This window comes from Hemitrygon akajei, chromosome 12, assembly GCF_048418815.1.
Source record: "Hemitrygon akajei chromosome 12, sHemAka1.3, whole genome shotgun sequence".
Classification (NCBI taxonomy): Eukaryota; Metazoa; Chordata; class Chondrichthyes; order Myliobatiformes; family Dasyatidae; genus Hemitrygon; species Hemitrygon akajei.
The window spans coordinates 30,564,700-30,583,820 of record NC_133135.1 but is presented as its reverse complement, the minus strand read 5'-3'; the positions used below and the strand labels follow the sequence as shown (position 1 = coordinate 30,583,820).

At 37.9% G+C, this 19,121-nt stretch overlaps 1 protein-coding gene across 14 annotated transcripts in view; it reads right to left on the bottom strand.

Moving 5' to 3' along the window:
• LOC140736838 (receptor-type tyrosine-protein phosphatase F-like) overlaps positions 1 to 19,121 on the bottom strand; it is a 344,443-nt gene that overhangs the window by 245,297 nt on the left and 80,025 nt on the right. For all 14 annotated transcript variants that reach the window (XM_073062804.1, XM_073062808.1, XM_073062807.1 and 11 more), the window contains exon 2: positions 10,587 to 10,739. In XM_073062804.1, the coding sequence (XP_072918905.1) occupies positions 10,587 to 10,689 (103 nt within the window). In that variant the 5' untranslated portion in view covers positions 10,690 to 10,739. The remainder of the gene's footprint in view (positions 1 to 10,586; positions 10,740 to 19,121) is intronic.

The following is a 19,121-nucleotide window of genomic DNA, read 5'->3' as shown; positions in this document are numbered from 1 at the left end:
CAATGATATACTCTTCAAGTACAATTACTGATGTTAGGAATAAAACTTGGCAGTCTTCTGAACAGAGCATCATTGCAGGAAAAAAATCAGAGCAAATGGAGAAAGACATAGAAGTGACCTGAATATGCCAATGATTGCTCATGATATCCAAAAAGAAACCCATGTTCTTATTTTGTGGGATTAGCAGTGAGTGTAATAAAATTATCTGATAATGGTCAATGTGGGGAAAGTAAAAATTGGAGATGTGGGAAAAAGCTAAAAATGGAGGAACACTAAAGTTTCAGGGTTATAGAACTGAACTCTGTTACAGAGGCAAGGCAGACTCATGCATTTGAATATGATGAGCATTTTCAGTCTACTGATTAAGTTATTAATGAAAAAATTTTATATATCTTTATAAAATTAAAGTTTTCCCTCTGACCATTTAAAAATATGGCCATTATATACAGTGTTATTAGAAGCATGATTGACTCAATATTTTTAAAAGTCATCTAATTGGTTTTAAACAACTGCACAACAACTCTTGCTCATATCCCGCAGCAGCTCTTCTAGCTACCTTTACATTAATTCATGTTTCCACACTGATTTCATTTGGTTTCAGGCACTGGTTCACAATGTAGATCCTACAATTAACCATTTCTCATTTCTTCTATTTAAGAACTGAAAACCTATTTACTTACATTTTACTTCCATTTCATTAAAAGTGAATGCTCTATTTCTGGAATTATAACAATGTATTCAGGAAAATACAAATAAATTCATAGTTATGGTTGCAGTTTAAAAATAAGTGGTGCTATCTCATAAACCGTCTTAATCAAGGCTTGATGAATTATGACAATTTTGTCGACCCAAGTTCTTTTGTATGAACTTTCCAGTTCACTGTTAGTTATTAGTACATATTTAGATTTTTTTTCATATTTCATATTAACTGGAAATTTCAGCTTTGTGTGGTAACTTATTTCCTAGTAGAACTATTATTTCTGCCTGCTCTTGTTCCACAGAACTTCTCTTCATTTCGTGACTCCATCCTCTCGTCCCTGGTCCTTTCCATTTAATGGCTACATTATTTCAGCCTATTGCAGACATACCTTTTTTTACCACTGTCTCTTCCCCCCATTACATACCCTCAGCTTCTCTGCTTCTCAGACTAATTTGCTTCCTCTCTTTCTCAGCTGAAGGGACTCAGATGCTGCCTTAGCTGCTGAGTTTTACCAGTATTTCCGGTTCTTTAATATGCAAATTTTTGTTTAGGATGATACTTGTGTTGCAATGAGAATTAATATGAAATCTGTCACCTTTCAAAAATCAAAGTTCAAAGTAAATTTATTATCAAAATCCGTAAATGTCAACTACTATCCAGAGATTCATTTCCTTGCAGGCAATCACAGTAAAACAAAGACATACAATAGAATCAATAAAAAACTACAAAAAACTGAAATTGTGCAAAACAAACATGTAATACTAATAATATTAATTAATAAATAAAACTGAGAGCATAAGTTTTAGATTCTTTAAAAGTGAGTCCAGAGGTTGTGTTCAATGATGAATTCAGTGCTGTGGTGAGTGATGATCAGGAACCTGATGGTTAAAGGAGATACACAGAAGGCATGAGGTTGCAGCTGCTCTTTGAGTTCCTGAGAGAGCTGCTGCTGTGGTTCTGGCTGCACTTTAGCCCCACACTCCTCATCTATGGGCCTCCAGTTCGGAAGGGGGCGGGGAGAGAGGAGGATCTCCTGGTGGGCTTGGTTTGGACTAGACAAAGATGGCCAACCATAGGTCTAGGCTGTGGAAGGTGAAGGGCACCGCCTGGGCCGACTCCCTGCCCCTTTTCCGTGCCAGGCTGTCCTTGGAGGAGCAGCACACAGTCACAGCGGGCACACTGAGGGATTTCCGTAAACAGTGGCTCCCCTGCAGTATGGACTGTTTTACAGACAGTAGTGACTATACAATAATTTCAGTGCAACTACTGTCTTGTAAATATTGTCTTGTGAACAAACTTTGATCATTTTGATAAAAAGGATAATAACTGTTTCTGAAGACCCAAGGCTCCTGTACCTTCTTCCTAATGGTAACAAGAATAACTTGTTTATTTTTTTCATATTTCAAATGGCTTTAAATTTTTACAACATATTATTGCTGTAAGGTTTGAGGGAATTTTAACTGTCATGCCAGTAAGAAATGACCCTTTTTGCAGTTTCTACAGGCTTTCTGTCACCTTAGTTGACTCAAATAAGTAGACCATGTATGTGCTTATATAACATTATTGTGTCACAATGGAGTCATGGTGACATGTCCCTTGTGATGTTAAATATCCATTTATACGTGGTATTCAAGTGTAGATTAACATTTCATTTATGTGAGCCAAATAATCTTCAATAAATTTCAGAGAACAATATTTACTTTGTGAGTGGTTGTACTGTGTAGCAAATCTGGCCAGTTGCCAAATTAAATTAAAATATAAAGTCATTTGAATTTCGCACTGCATTTTTCCACCTTATAGGACAATGCACAGAAACATCAATCAGTCTGGAAGGAAAAACAGATGTCTCCAATTCATTGCTGACACTAATTCTACATTGGAGCTACATGAATGAAATGTTTTTACTGTGACATGATACTAAAACCATACAATTTTACAAGATATTACTGAAAGAAACAACAGCCAGCAAGAGACTGAGGTGCAAACTACATAATGACCTAATGATTTAACACACTTAAATCAATTTATCAGACAAAATATACGAAGTAATAAGGGATCGTTTTCCTTAAACTGATACTGTTGTCTCCATTCTTGGCTCCAACCCATGACACTGAGAAAAGAGAGTTGGAAAATGCTGACTGAACCAATAAAAAACAGAAGTAATGCAAACTACGGGGAACTGAGGAATAACCTGTGACATTTTCATCAGTATTGCCTCGAGTTTTAGAGAAAATAATAATTTTGCAGAATAATCAACAATTCTATTTTTTAAAAAGCCTCCAATGCAGCCTGTATTTTCTTTTAAACAAATTACAAATATAAAATTGCACCTAAATGAGCCCTCCGGTATTTTTGAACTATAAATTCTGACAGTAAAAGATCTAATTTAGTAAAGTGAAATCAATACATCTACAGTCCATGCTAATAAAAAAGTACCTTAAGTTTCAGATTAATAATTTTGCTGCATTCCACAAAAACAAAAATCTATCAAAACAAACCAATCACCACTTTCGTAACATTGTTAGATACAGAGAAAATAAACTTTGACTTTGGTTCAATGATACCTCATTTATTGCAAAGACATCACAACCTTTAAGTCTACTTTGTACTTGTACTGTATTTTAATATTTGACTCTCCCTATTTTCATTCCCAAATTTCAGAATCACTTTATTGTTAGTTTTTGAAATATTTTAGAATTTATTGAGATTGGTTGCCAAGCATAAAAACAAGTCGATGCCATAGCAGACAACACAATAGCAACCAATAATTTACAAGATAATAGTGCAAATAACCACGAGCAATCAACAATTAGCAGAATGGTCACATGTGCATAGGTCAATAATCAAATCTAAGCAAACATGAACAGTTTGCGTATAAGGAGAAGGTGGGAGTGGAGGATGCTATCACGTATTTGCTGCACAAATCCCTCTCTCACCTAGATGGGGTCAGTGGTGCTGTGAGGATTACATTCCTGGACTTCTCTAGTGCCTTTAACACCATCCAGCCCAAGATCTTAAGGCACAAACTAACGGAGATGGGAGTAGACTCTCACATGGTGGATTGGATAGTGGACTACTTGACAGATAGACCTCAGTATGTACGGTTGGGAGACTGTAGGTCTAACACGGTGGTCAGCAGCACAGGAGCGCCGCAGGGGACCGTGCTCTCTCCGGTCCTGTTCACCCTGTACACATCAGACTTCCAATATAACTCGGAGTCCTGCCATGTGCAGAAGTTCGCTGACGACACGGCCATAGTGGGGTGTGTCAGGAATGGAGGATAGGAAACTGATACAGGACTTTGTGATATGGTGCAACTCAAACTACCTGCGTCTCAATATCACCAAGACCAAGGAGATGGTGGTGGACTTTAGGAGATCTAGGCCTCATATGGAGCCAGTGATCATTAATGGAGAATGTGTGGAGCAGGTTAAGACCTACAAGTATCTGGGAGTACAGTTAGACGAGAAGCTAGACTGGACTGCCAACACAGATGCCTTGTGCAGGAAGGCACAGAGTCGACTGTACTTCCTTAGAAGGTTGGCGTCATTCAATGTCTGTAGTGAGATGCTGAAGATGTTCTATAGGTCAGTTGTGGAGAGCGCCCTCTTCTTTGTGGTGGCGTGTTGGGGAGGCAGCATTAAGAAGAGGGACGCCTCACGTCTTAATAAGCTGGTAAGGAAGGCGGGCTCTGTCGTGGGCAAAGTACTGGAGAGTATAACATCGGTAGCAGAGCGAAGGGCGCTGAGTAGGCTACGGTCAATTATGGAAAACCCTGAACATCCTCTACATAGCACCATCCAGAGACAGAGAAGCAGTTTCAGCAACAGGCTGCTATCGATGCAATGCTCCTCAGACAGGATGAAGAGGTCAATACTCCCCAATGCCATTAGGCTTTATAATTCAACCACCAGGAGTAAGATATGTTAAAGTGCCGGGGTTGATTGTATTTAACGTATTTAAGTAAACTACTTAAGAACTTTTTAAAAGCTATTATTAATGCTTTTGGAGAGAGTGATTTAGATGCATATCATATTTTTACTGAGTTAAGTATTGTATGTAATTAGTTTTGCTACAACAAGTGTATGGGACATTGGAAAAAATGTTGAATTTCCCCATGGGGATGAATAAAGTATCTATCTATCTATCATATGAACAGGCACAGCAAAACAAAGAGAGCAGGAAAGACCATTTAACTGATGTTGTACGGAAACAGTTAAGGTATTACACCTGAGTGAGTTTTCTTGAGAAGTTGGATAGCTACAGGAAAGAAGCTTCAGAGATAACGTGCAGTCCTGCTGGTGATGGACTCAAGGTATCTCACTGATGGCAGTTTGGAGAACAGGTGACTGCCTGGGCAGGTGAAGTCAGTAGTAAACTTTTTCCAGTTCTTTTCTTCACACTAGCAATGAACAAGCGATGACTTTCCACCTTGATTCCCAAACCTGCGCTAAACAAGAAAGTTTGTTCCATCCTTTTCAAAGACAACTAGCTCCAATTCTCCACAAACCAAAAACATTTCCTCCTGAACTAATTCTATATTCAATCATTAAGATAGTTAATCTCAATGTTCTAGCACAAGGCATCAACAGCAATTTAGGAAATACCATGTCTGAGATACTGAATTATAAAAGTGGCAAATCCTCCACCACTGTCTTCTGTTTCATTTCAGTTAACTCCTCTCCTTCTATAGCACTCTTGCCTTTGTGCAAAGCAATACCCAACCCTGTTACACCAAAAGACTGCATCCATGTGAAGGGGGATCCATTTGAACTGCATTCCAAACATAAGTAAACAACTGTGGTAAAATTGGCTTAGACTTCTTTTGTTCTGTGAAATATCAACATGAGAACATTTATCCCACTTTAGCAAAATATTTTCAGGCCGATATCATCTTCTTAGTGACTCGCCTGTAAACTGGTTATATTAGTGTTTCTGATGTCAATAGCTTCCTCCAAGTGTATACATGTCATAAATAATTAAGCAACTCTTTGACCCATTACTGCAAGTTGCACTCAGTTAAAATCAATACAGGGTGCCCCAATTCCCTTTTCTGCTCTAGTTAGTAGTAAGGCATGAAGTTACTTAAAATTGGCCTTTAGTCTTATGAACCAGATCTTAATGGTTAATTGCATTAAGACTTGTAGTGCCTCAAGATCTTCAGTTTCCAATTTAGCCAGTTCTTCACATTTGCTGACAACAGCTGGCATTGTTCACTTTATTTTATATCATAAGACCATAAGACATAGGAGCAGAATTAGGCCATTCAGCCCATCAAGTCTGCTCCGCATACCAACCTGACTGATCCTAAATCCCATTCAATCCCATTAGCCTGCCTTCTCACCATATCCTTTGATACCCTGAACAAACAGTAAATGATCAACTTCCACCTTAAATATACCCACAGACTTGGCCTCCACTGCAGTCTGTGGCAGAGCATTCCACAGTCTTACTAAGCTCAAGCTTAAAAATGTCCCCCTCATCGCCTCTCAATTTTGCACTCTGCCCTCTATTTCTGGATATCTAGTTCTTTCAATATTCAGGAGGTTTCAATGAGATCCCCCACATTCTTCTAAATTCCAGTGACTACAGATGCAAAGCTGCCAAATGCTCCATAATATACTGGTTAGGCACAGGAGTACATTCAGCCAGAGACTCATTCCACCGAGATGTAACACTGAACGTCATAGGAAGTCATTCCTACCTGTGGCCATCAAACTTTACAACTCCTCCCTCGGAGTGTCAGACACTCTGAGGCAATAGGCTAGTCCTGGACTTATTTCCACTTGGCATAATATACTTATTACCTTTTAATTATTTCTGGTTTTAGTTTGCTATATTTCTACTCTATTCTTGGTTGGTGCAACTGTAACGAAACCCAATTTCCCTCGGGATCAATAAAGTACGTCCGTCTGTCTGTCATATGTTAACCCCGTCATACCCAGAATCATCCTCATGAACCTCTTCCAGACTCTCTCCAATGACAACACATCCTTTCGGAGATATGGGCCCCCAAACCGTTGACAGTACTCCAAGTGTGGCCTGACTAGTGTCTTATAAAGCTCAGCATTATTGCCTTGCTTTTATATTCTATTCCCTTAAAATAGAAAAGAACACTACATTTGCCTTCTTTTACCACTGACTCAACCTGTAAATTAATCTCCTCGGAGTCTTGCACGAGGACTCCAAAATCTCTCTGCACCTCTGATGTTTGAATCTCTCTCCATTTAGATTATACAGGTGGACCCGGTTTTCGAACGTTCGCTTTATGACAGCTCGCTGTTATGAAAGACCTACATTAGTACCCAACTTCATTAATCAAAGAGGATTTTCGCTTTTATGAAAAAAGGATGCCTGCTTTATACGTGTGTTTACCCTGAGAAAGACTACCATGACCGTGAAGCCTTGTGCGGGCAGCTGTGTACGCATGCGTTTACGTGCGTATGCGTGCCGAATTTTTTTCTCCAAATCGATTTTGGCTCACTGTCTTCCCAATTTTGATATGTGAAACTACACCGTACATACAATATTTCTACTTTATATAAGCTGTATATTTATCATATCATGACTGCTTTTACCATATGTTTGTGTTATTTGAGGTTTTATGTGTTATTTGGTATGATATGGTAGGTTATTTTTTGGGTCTGGGAACGCTCAAAAATTTTTCCCACATAAATAAATGGGAATTGCTTCTTTGCTTTAAAACATTTCAGCTTACAAATGGTTTCTTAGGAACACTCTACCTTTGGATAGCGGGGGGAAGCTGTACTCTGCACTATTGTTCCTTTTACCAAAATGCATTATCAAATATTTCCCAACATTGTATTCCATCTGCCACTTTTTTGCCCATTCTTCCAATTTGACTAAGTCCTGCTGCAATCACATTGCTTCCTCAGCACCATCTACGGCTCCACCTATCTTCATGTCATCTACAAACTTTGCCACAAAGCCATCAATTCCATTATCTAAATCATTGCCAAACAATGTGAAAAGCAGCAGTCCTAATACTGATCCCTGAGGAACACCACTAGTCACCGGCAGCCAACCAGCAAAGGCTCCTTTTATTCCCACTCACTGCCTTCTGCATGTCAGCCATTCCACTATCCATGCCAGTATCTTTCTTGTAACGCCATAGGATTTTAGCTTGTTAAGCAAACTCATGTGTGGTACCTATCATCTGCGTTCTGAAAATCCAAGTAAATGACATCTACCTCTCTATTGACCACCCTACTTGTTACTTCCACGAAGAACTCTTAAACAGCTTTGTCAGACAAAATTTTGTTGTTGTTAGACAAATAACTACTCAAAAACTTTTTGGACCAAACATGAATTTTAAAACCTTTTGAAATACAGATTAAGCAAATCCACCATCTGAGAAATGAGTGGCACAATAGCACAGATGGTACAGCTGCTGCTTCAAAGCTCAAGCGATCCAGGATCAATCCTGATTTCTGGTACTGTGTGGAAAGCGCCTCTTTTCCCTATGACTACGAGACATTTCTGGATGCTCCAAGTTTCCTCCCACATTTTAAAACATACAGGTTGTTAGATAAATTGGTCTTAGTGTGTGTTTAAGTGGTAGAATTTGATGGGTGTGGGAGATGAAATTATATTGTGCATGATTACTGTAAGTGGGAGCTTGATGGTCAGCATGCACTTGGTGGATCACAGGATGTTTCTGTGCTACATGTATATGATACCACGACTCGTTGCAATACGTTATTTAAAATAGCAGCTTTGCGCAGGTCACTTAAATCCATGAATCAGAAATAAATACCTATTGACCTTTTATAAGATGGCTCCACAAACTTCAATGTTATTATTCACACTAATTATCCTTTCTCTACACCTCTAAAATAAATCAAACTTAGCATTCAAATTTCACATTCTATCTGCCTTTGGCATTAGCCACAGAATAATTCTGAAGATGAAACTCAGACTATCTACTTGCAATCTAATACCACTGATGTGAAAGCTATGATGTGTTACTATTCTCTATTAATATTATTTTAGTCACACCAATGTGTTTTGCATGCAGTAGTCACACTTCCCCTTAATAAAATAAATGGATTTTTAAAGTTAGGAATGGTTTAGCTTGACTCTACAATATTTAACACTGAAAATATTCAAAGTGATTTCCAAGTGGCCAAGATCTCCAGCCATGCTTATTCCATATGCATTATAATCCAGCTGAGGAAAACAAAAATTGTGAAGGAAAATTTAAAAATGTTGATACTTTTCTGCATTGGTGACTGAAAAATTTAAAATGAATGAAATATGCAATATGACAAAGTATTTTAAAGGTTTTGTAACATACAAAAACAAATAGATGCTGGATTTCTCTTTTTACTAATGTTTAACCAATTTTTTTTTAAAAACTTCTCATTTATTTGCTGTCTTTAACCTAATAAAAAAACATCCCAGGCTTTCACAGAAACAAGAACAAACAAAAGCTGCAGCAAGCCCTGAAGAGATAAAAGGACCATATGCTTTATTAAAGTTCAATGATTTTAAGGAGCACCTGAAAGAAGAGGAGTGGAATTAAAGGAATAATTTTGAATCTTTAATGACACAGCAAACCAGTGGGGAAACAATTTAACCTGGGGGTGGTCAAGAATCCAGAAATGTGGATATAAAACAGGCAACTTAATAGAGATGATCACTAAAATAAATGTAGGTTTACTTAATTCAGGAACACTGTAGGTCAGGAAGCAAATGAGGTGACAGGTCAAAGAGATCTAAATGTGAGATAAGATGGTTTATAGTTTTCAGAATAAAAGGAAGGATGACAAAAGCTGTGCTGGAATACTGAATAACTGAGTTCAGAGATGATCGCCTTAGTAACAGATGATCAGAGGAGAGGCTTGAATCAAGTTGGGTTGTGGAAATGGAAGACTTTAAAGCAGGGGCTCCCAGGGGGCCATGAACGCCTCAATTAATGGTAGGGGTCCAAGACATAATAAAGGTTGGGAACTCCTGTTTTAAAGAGAGTACAGTACTCAGGGTAAAAAGTGACACCAAAACTAGGAACAGTACAGTTTGGTGCCATGTTTATTCATTTCCTTAGATGCTGTCTGACCTGCTATTTTTTCCTTCAGATAATTTTGAAGAATAGCTTGTTGAAAAGAAAAAGACACAGGTTTGCAAACACCATTGCTAACAGAAAATTCATTCTGAAAAATATTGAGAATCATCATCTTACCTAACCATCTTTAAAAGAGTGTAAGTTCTTGCGTAGACAACGTGTACACTGGGAACATTCTACTTCATGCATTTATTTTCAGATCCAGCCCATCACTTTTGAATGATATTTCATATACATCTTCACAGCCAAAATCCAAAATTCATCTAATGTTTGGAGGAGGATTGCCTCCTCCAGTCATTAATTTCTAAGAGTTGGCTTTTCTAATATTATGTGCTTTTCCATCTGTTCACTGTTCTTTTCCCAAGAGTAATGTACCTTTCATTATCAAATATTCAGAGTTAAATCTTGAATATTACTGCCTTAACAACAAAGTTATGTCTTAATAACTCATTTTTAAATTTGGTACAACATCCTTTACACTAACTTGATTTTGTAGTCTTTCACATTTACTTTTCACTGATGGTAATGAATGATTTGTGGCAAAACTGGCTGGATGGTGAAATTATAGTGTTTAAGCTTTTCTAATTTTCTTACTCTCTGTTGAGTTTGAAATCCTGTTCAGATCGTAACTATAATGTGAAAAGTACTCAACACAATTTTGCGGTTTCATGATTTGTAACCAATATGCATGTTTTTTGCATATTGCACCTTTTCAAACTATCCTCTGCATTCAAATATATTCACAAATATCCAGGCAACAAAGAAAAAAATTTGTTTCAACATTAAAATGATTTTACTCACTGTCTGTTTGAATGCACTGTGCCAGGTGGCTCAGGATCACCATGATTGGTAGCGCAGTCGAACGAGTAAGTACCATATTCCAGGCTGAAGTTAGTACTTTCATTCGAGTCCAGATACCAATCTGTCCAGTGGTTGCTTGTCAGATGCTCATACCTGAACAATAAGAATATTATACATCAGTTATACATTATTTATCATTACTGATCACCGAATAGTTAATGATTAATTCTTTAAACCTTACCACTTACAAGCCAAAGTGAAACTACAATATGCCTTTCAAGCCAGCACAGATTCCACTGGCTGTAACAGCTGTTACAACATACAAAGACCTAACAATTTAAACAGAATCTCAAAACAACACAAGACCATGAGACATAGGAGCAGTATTAGCAGAATCTACTCCACCGTTCAATCATGGCTGATTTATTTCCATCCCCCCCCCCCAACCCCTTCATCTCTCCACCTACCTTTGTATCACCCACAAACTTGACCACAGAGTAATCAATTCTGTCTTCCAGATTACTGACATATAACATGAAAAATAATAGACCCAACACCAACACTTACAAAGCACTGACAACCATAAAAGCCTCCTCCCTACCCCCCTTATTCCTATACTGTCTTCTGCCAACTAGTCAATCTTCTATCCACACTACTAATTTCCATGTAATAGGATAGGCTCCTATTTTGTTTAGCAACCTGTGTGCCACCATGTCAAATGCCTCTGCTGACTCTTGAGTATCCTGTTGGTTACTTCCTCAAACCATCACACAGATTTGTCTGGCAAAATCTCCCCTTAAGGAAATAATGCTGTCTTCAGCCCATTTTCTCATGTACTTTCAAGTACCTCAAAGCCCCATCCTTAATAATGGACTCCAAATCTTACCAACCACATGCATCATGCAAGCCAGTTTATAATATCTTGGGTTTTTTGGTCTCCTTCCCTTTTTAAAGAGTTGAATGGCTTCTATGATTTCCCAGTACTCTGGAACCATTCCTAGCAATAGTGATTCTTGAAAGATCACTCCTAATACCTTCACAATGTCTTCAGATACCTCTTTCAGAACCCTGAGGTGCAGTTCATCTGATTCAGGTGACTTATCCATCTTCAGACCTTTCAGCATTCAAAGCACCTTCTTCTTGCTAACAATGACCACTCACTTCTGTCCCTTGACTCTTTCAAATGTCTGGTATGTTGCTGATGTTTTCCACAGTGCAAAATACTTATTCAGGTAATCTTTCTTTGTCTCCCATTACTACCTTTTCCAGTGGTTCAATGTGCACTTTCTCCTCTCTTTATATATCTAAAAAATGCTTTTGGTATCCTCTTTTATATCATTAACTAGTTTACATTTATTATTTCATTTTTTCTTCTTTCCTCATGGCTTTTTTAGTTGCCTTATGTTGGTTTTTAAAAGATTCTTGGCTCATCTAACTTGCCACTAATTTTTACAATATTGCATGTCCCATCTTTTACTTTTATGCTGTATTTTTTTTTTACTTTTATGTCTATGGTTGCCTCATCCCCCCTTTAGTATGCTGCTTCTTTGGGATTTAATAATCTTGTAATTCTAAATTACTCCCAGAAGTTCCTGCCATTGTTCATCTATCATCCTTGCTAGGGTCCCCTTCCAATCAGCTTTGGCCAGCATCTCCCTCATGCCTCTTCAGTTACCTTCACTCAATTCTAATCTCAATAGATCCGATTTTAGCTTCTCTTTCTCTCTCTCAAACTGCAGGCTGAATTCTATCTTGTTATGATTACTACCTCCGAATGTTACTATGTGTTACACGGTTACTAAACTGAACAAATTAGCATCTCAACAGCAGACTTGAGGAGATTCAATGTAAACCTTAACTAAGATGCAATAATACCCTACATATAAAATGAATTTGGTCAGTCAGATAAATAGCTCAATAACCTCCAGAAGCTGAACTTGCAGTATCATCCAATGTTAATTTGAAACTACATTTTTAATAATATTTTGATAAATAGTAGTCATTTTCCAATTTCTTGCTTGAGGAGTCATCAAAATATACATGAAACCAGAAAGAGTGTTTTCTCATCTTGTGTGTCAAGTACTCTGCTTCTTATCCTTAGATACTGCCTAATGTTATGACTTAAGGGCAGTATAGTTTTTACCTCAACTCTGATATAGTCCTTGTTTTCATTATTTTCTATATGCTAAGTTGACCTTCTCAGGTTGGTGCAGATGGTATTACAAAAATCATACAAGTACAAATTGAACTAATTTTCCAAAATTTCTCTCGACCTTTAAGATTGAAGGAATTGATTGAAGGAATTGATTATGGACTTAAGGACAGGGAAGTCAAGGAAAAACACAGTTGTCCACATTGATGGATCTGCAGTGGAGAGGATGAGTAGTTTCATGACCCTGGCTATCAACATCTCTAAAGATCTATTCTGAATCTGATATTTTGATGTACGTAATTTGAGGAGGCATGGTATGTCACCAAAGGCACTCACAAACTTCTATATAGCATGGGCAGTATTCCAACTGGTTGCATCACCATCTGGAGGAGCCACTACAAAGGAGTGGAAAAAGCTGCAGGAAGTTGTAAACTCAGCCAGCTCCATTATGGTTACTAGCCTCTGCAGCATGCAGAACATTTTCAAACACAAAAATGGCAGCAAGCATCAAGCAAGACCCCCATCACTCAGGTCGTGCTCACTTCTCACTGCCATCATCAAGGTGGTGGTACTCGAACCCGAAGACACACACTCAACATTTCAGGAACACCTTCTCCTCTGCCATCAGATTTCTATATGGACAGTAAACCCATAAACATACTTCACTATTAATTTTCCTCTGTTCATAGCTTTTTTTTTATTATATATTGCAATGTATTGCTGCTATAAAACAGCAAATCTCACAGTATGCTAATGTTATTAAACCTGATTCTGACTCCACTGCTTCCCTGGGCAGAGAATTCCACAGATTCACTACTCTCTGGAAAAGCAATTTCTCATCTCCATCTTGAATTTATTCCCCTGTATCTTGAGGCTTTACTCCCTAATCTTCTCATATGCTAACCCAGTCAACTCCAGAATCAACCTGGTGTACTTCCTCTACACTGCCTCCAAAGCCAGTATAGCTTTTTTCAAGGAGTCCAGAAAAGCACACAGTACTTGAAGTGTGGTCTCACCAATACCAAGTACAGTTGCAGTTTATCTTCCCTATTCTGAAATTCAATCCCGTTAGCAATGAAGGCCAATGTTCCATCTGCTTTCCTGATAACCCATTACACCTGCAAATCCACATTGTGCAATTCATGGTCAAGCAGTTCTAAGACCCTCTGCGCCACAGCATGCTGCAATCTTTCACTATTTAATTCATACTCTGATCTTTCATTTTACTTTCCAGAGTGACCTCACCTTCACCACATTGTATTCTATCTGCCAGATCCTATCTTAACCTAACTTTATCTCTTTTATCTCCCCATATCCTTGGACAATTTGCTTTGCCGTGCAATTTTAGAGTAATCAGCAAATTCAGGTAAGATATACTGGGTCCCTCCTTCCAAATCATAATATCACAAACAGTTGTGGGCCCAGTACAGACTCCTGTAGCATTCTGCTCATGATTCACTGCCAGAGAAACACCCATTCATCCCAACTCTGTCCTTTATTTGTTAGCCAATCCTCTATCCATACTAATATATCACCCCCAACTCCAAACATCCTCATTTTATAGAAGTCTTTTAATGTGGCAATCAAACACCTTCTGGAAATCTTATTATACACCATCCACCTGTTCCCATCTATCCAATGCACTCATTAAATTCTCAAAGAACTCAAGTAAGTTTGTCAATCAGGATCTGCTCTTCATGAATCTATGCTGTGTCTGTCTGATGGAACAATTTCTATCCAGATGCCTCACTATTTCTTCCTTAAAGGTAGCTTCAAGCTTTTCACCGACTACAGCCATTAAGCTAACTGACCTACAGTTACCCTTTTTTTGTCCACATCCTCTTTTAAACAGAGCTGTGACATTCGCCATCTTCCAATTTGCTGGGAATCCACCCAGAGAGTCCAGACAATTTTGGTGAACTATCACAAATGCATATATTATTACTTCCATCATTTCTTTAAGTACGCTAGGACTAGGGTTTCTTTACCTTTAGGCCTATTAACTTGCTCATCACTACTTCTTTCATGACAGCAATGGTCCTCAACTCCCTTCGCATCCATAGCATCTCTTTGGCATGTTAAACATATGAAGACAAGAAGACAGACAAAAAATAGTTGCTCACAGCTTTAGCCCATTACCACATCGCCAAATATTAATTCCTCCTTCTCATCTTCCAAGGGACCTTTTAACTTTTACTGTCTGGCTTTATTTTTTGTGCTTGTTTACATTCATAACCCATTTTCCCTTTCTTTATTGTTTGCTTCGTGGTTCTTTGTTGCTTTTCAAAGGTTTGCCAATCTTCTGGTTCCCCACTACTCCTGCAACTTCGTAGGCATGAGCTTTCTTTAGTTCATGAAGGCATGATGCCTTCTTTAGTTATTCACGGCTGGCTTTTGGCACCCTTACTAGCAATGCTTATATCTGGAATATACTTTTGTTGCAGCACACACAAAATGCTGGAGGAACTCAGGAGGCCAGGCAGCATCTATGGAAGAGAGTATATTCAATGTTTTAGGCCCTGACCCTTTATCAGGACTGGGGAAAAAAGATGCACAGTGGTGTGGTAGTTAGTACAATGCAAGTGACCTGGGTTCAATTCCCACTGCTGCCTGTAAGAAATTTGTGCTTCTGCATATTTTCTCTTGTAGGTACTCCTGTTAAGTACCTTGAAAAATCTCTCAAAGTCTTTCACTGTCCTACCAAAAACAATACATTCTCAGTCTACACTAGTCAGCTCCTCCCTCATCCTGCAGTCTCCTTTATTTAGGCATAATACACTGGTTTTAGATTGAAATATTGCACCCTCTGTTTGTATGATAAATTCAATCAGGCTGATCACTCTTCCAAAGAAAATCACTAGCTACAAGATTGTTAATTTTACCTCTCTCGGTGCACATGACCAGATCTAAGATAGCATTTTCCCTTACAGATTCACAAAATGCTCTTCAAGAACGCCATCATGGATGCATTTCATGAAGACCCCCTCAAGGATGCCTTAACCAAATTCAGTCGCCCTATGTGAAAATTAAAGTCCACCATGACAACTGCTGTTACATTCTGATGTGCATCGGATATTTCTTGGTTTATTGCCCGTACCACTGTGACATTATTATTCAGTGGCCTATAGACAACTCTCGCCAGCGAATTTCACCCTTTTACTATTGCTAATCTCTACTCAGTTGGACTGAACATTTTGCTCCTTAAACTGTCTCTTACTATCACCCTGATCTTATATTATCTCTCACTAGCACCCTGATTTCATTTCTATTTGAATGTGCTATCCCACCTTCCTTACCTTCCCCTTGGGTATTTAATTCCCATCAATCTCTACTCTACAACCACAGTTCAGTAACAGCCACCACATTATACCCCTTTGTACTCATTTATACCACAAGTTCATTAAATATTTCAAACACTATGGGTATTCAGAGAAGTGCCCTTACACATATTGTCCTTTTAGAATCTAGTAACCTCCATTTTCTGTACTCCACTCTGACTTTTTGATAACTTTTGTTTTGGTCTCTGCATTGCTTTCATCACCCTGCCACATTAGTTTAAACCTTCCGCAACAGCATTAGCAAACATTTCCACACAGGACATTGATCCCAGTACTGCCCAGGTGTAAACTCTTCAGTTTGTATTGGAGGACAGAGGCTTTAAAACATTCCATCCCACTTAATCTGGAGAGAAAATAAATGTTTACTGGCTTTACTCTAAACAAAAAAATGACTGCAAATAAAAACTCACAGCCATTTCCAAAGTTCAACTAAGATTCTTCATCCCCTTTTGGAATATAGGTGACTGATGTGAAGAAAAGTTTGGAATAGTGGCAAAAATTGTTGAGCACCAGAAAATGGGAAGACTCCCATTTCAAAATTGTATTTTTGTCTTGGTATATAAGATCCCTGGATTCAGTTGTGTTCAAAATTGTGTGAAGTAGCGTACAATAAATTGCTTTCACAGAAAATATATACAGGCCATGCCCTGGTTATGAACAGATTTAGCTTTTACAGGTGCCTTTAGTTGGAAAATACACAAAAATCACTTGATATGGTGACCATACCTCCAAAATACTGTGGTGAATGGCATCAAAACACACAAGAGTTGCCAAACAGAAGTGTGGAATGAATGTATGTACATATATGTCATATTTTTCAATTTAATATTATGGTATACTGCTTGTACAAAAGGGTGTTTGTAAATTGGGCATTTGGAACCTTTGGTTGATCCATAGTGGATTTTTGGAAACAGTTCTTTCATTCAAAAGATATAAATCATACCAATTAACAATCCAAAAAATGTTAAAGGTCTTGCAAAGAATGAGTCAAAGCTATGCCTTTTAAAATAGAAATACAGCTATACAGAATTTGGAAAAAAATATTCATCAGATGCTTCTGGTCATGTATCAAATTGAAAATCCAAAAGCTTGGAAACCTTTTGTGAAGTCCAAAAGGAAATTATTGCACAGATGGCAATTTGAAACCCTCAGGGGCAAGCTATTAAACAGAACTGTGAAAATCTTTTCATTAGCTAAGAAATTTCTTGTTGAATGATCCAATGTCCTTGCTATAGTCTGGTTAATTATACTCATGTAATTCACTATAAAATAAATTCTTGTTCTTCATTTCTTATTGTTCAAAGTTTGCAGAAAGAATAAAGATACTTATTCTTACATTTTCAAATGTTATGTTCAGTGACCACTCTTCCTGTGTTTTTAAAAACACTGTGCTTTTAAATACTTCCACATAACTTTTCTTTAAGAATAAATTAATATAGTATTATCAATGAAAAATTCAAAATGGATGTTTCAAGCATCACGTGGGGTGGAAAGAATAGCTATACCAGTTTGGGAGTGGTTTATCAACACACTTATGATATTCTTAATCACCTTTCAATTTCTCAAGCAAAATATTAATAATCCATCCAATAGCCATGAGAAGTCCCAAAGCAATTCCATCATCTTCCAATCTGTATGCCTGTGTCAAGATGACAATGTTCAAGACTTGCTACATAATTGAAGTGCTCAACTTGTCAATAATAAATAAAAGCTTCTAATGTATTGATTTCATTTCAGTCCTATATTGAAATTAATTAAACCCAAAAAAGAAATTTACACCTGAAACGATTATCCCATAGTATGCACTTAAAAGACCAAGATTATGAAAGAATACCTTTGGATTCTTCAACATTTAGTTTTGTAGCCAAGATACTATGAAATTGAATTGCTTTTCCTTATTTGATAATTCAAAATATAGTGGGGAAGAATTATTTTCTAAATAGATGTACAATGGTGACAAAGCTAAAGTAAAGCAAAATAAAAAAAGTTTTGGCAATTCTCCTGTTAAACAAACTTGCTAAACACACAGCTGTAAGTGAGAGAAACTGGCTTTGTGTGTACATACTGTATATATGCTATTCTCCATTTCACGTTGCACATTTCTGGAGTAATTATTGTGCTGCAATATTAGGGTATTGCAGGGAGGTGGAGTGTACGGACAGAATAGGGAGGGTGATTTCATTAAGCTAATAAATCAAGCTAATAATCACAATCAGATTTATTATCATTGTCCAATATGACATGAAATTTGATTGTTCAGTGGCAGCAATACAGTGTAAAGCATATCACTATAAATTACAAAATAAATTGTGCAAAATAAAAAGAATAATGAGACAGTGTTTATGAGTTATTCAGAAATCTAATGGGAGATGAGGAAAAGCAGTTTTTGAATCATTAGGTGTAGGTCTTCAGGTTCCTGTCCCTCCTCCCTGATGGCAGTAATGAAAAGGAAGCATATCCTTTTCCTACTAAGATGGCGCCGCTTACGGCGGCCGTGTTGCAAGCTTCGTTCCAACTTTACAGTATACTTTTGATTTCTGCAATTGTTCAAGTAGCTGATAGTCACATCAGATACAACAGACTGACTTTTCCGAACATCGGGAAAACGCCATTTTCTACATCCCCATGGAAGGATAGAGGTTCCCCTAATAGCCATTCCGCTGAACAGCAGTGAACAATGGTCAGTCTGGGCCTTTTCTAATGACACTCAGACTAGTGAGGCCCAAAATTTCACCAATGATGTGATTGGAGACTGTGGGTGCCACTGCTCTGATGGTTGGTACACTTGTACCCCCCCCCCCCCCGGAAAAAGCCATCCATGGAGAGGTCAGACATCATGGCTCTCCACCATTATCAGATCTGACCAACAAGCAAATTCTATCTGCCACTGTAATTTCAAGGGTAAGGGGACTTAACTTTCTGGGCAATAGCACCTGTGCCATTTATACAATGGCCAAACCACCACGCCCCCCGAACCGAACTCAATGGGTTTGTGGGGAAAGGGCCGATTTGTGGCTCCCAGCTAGCTGATGGGACACCCAACAA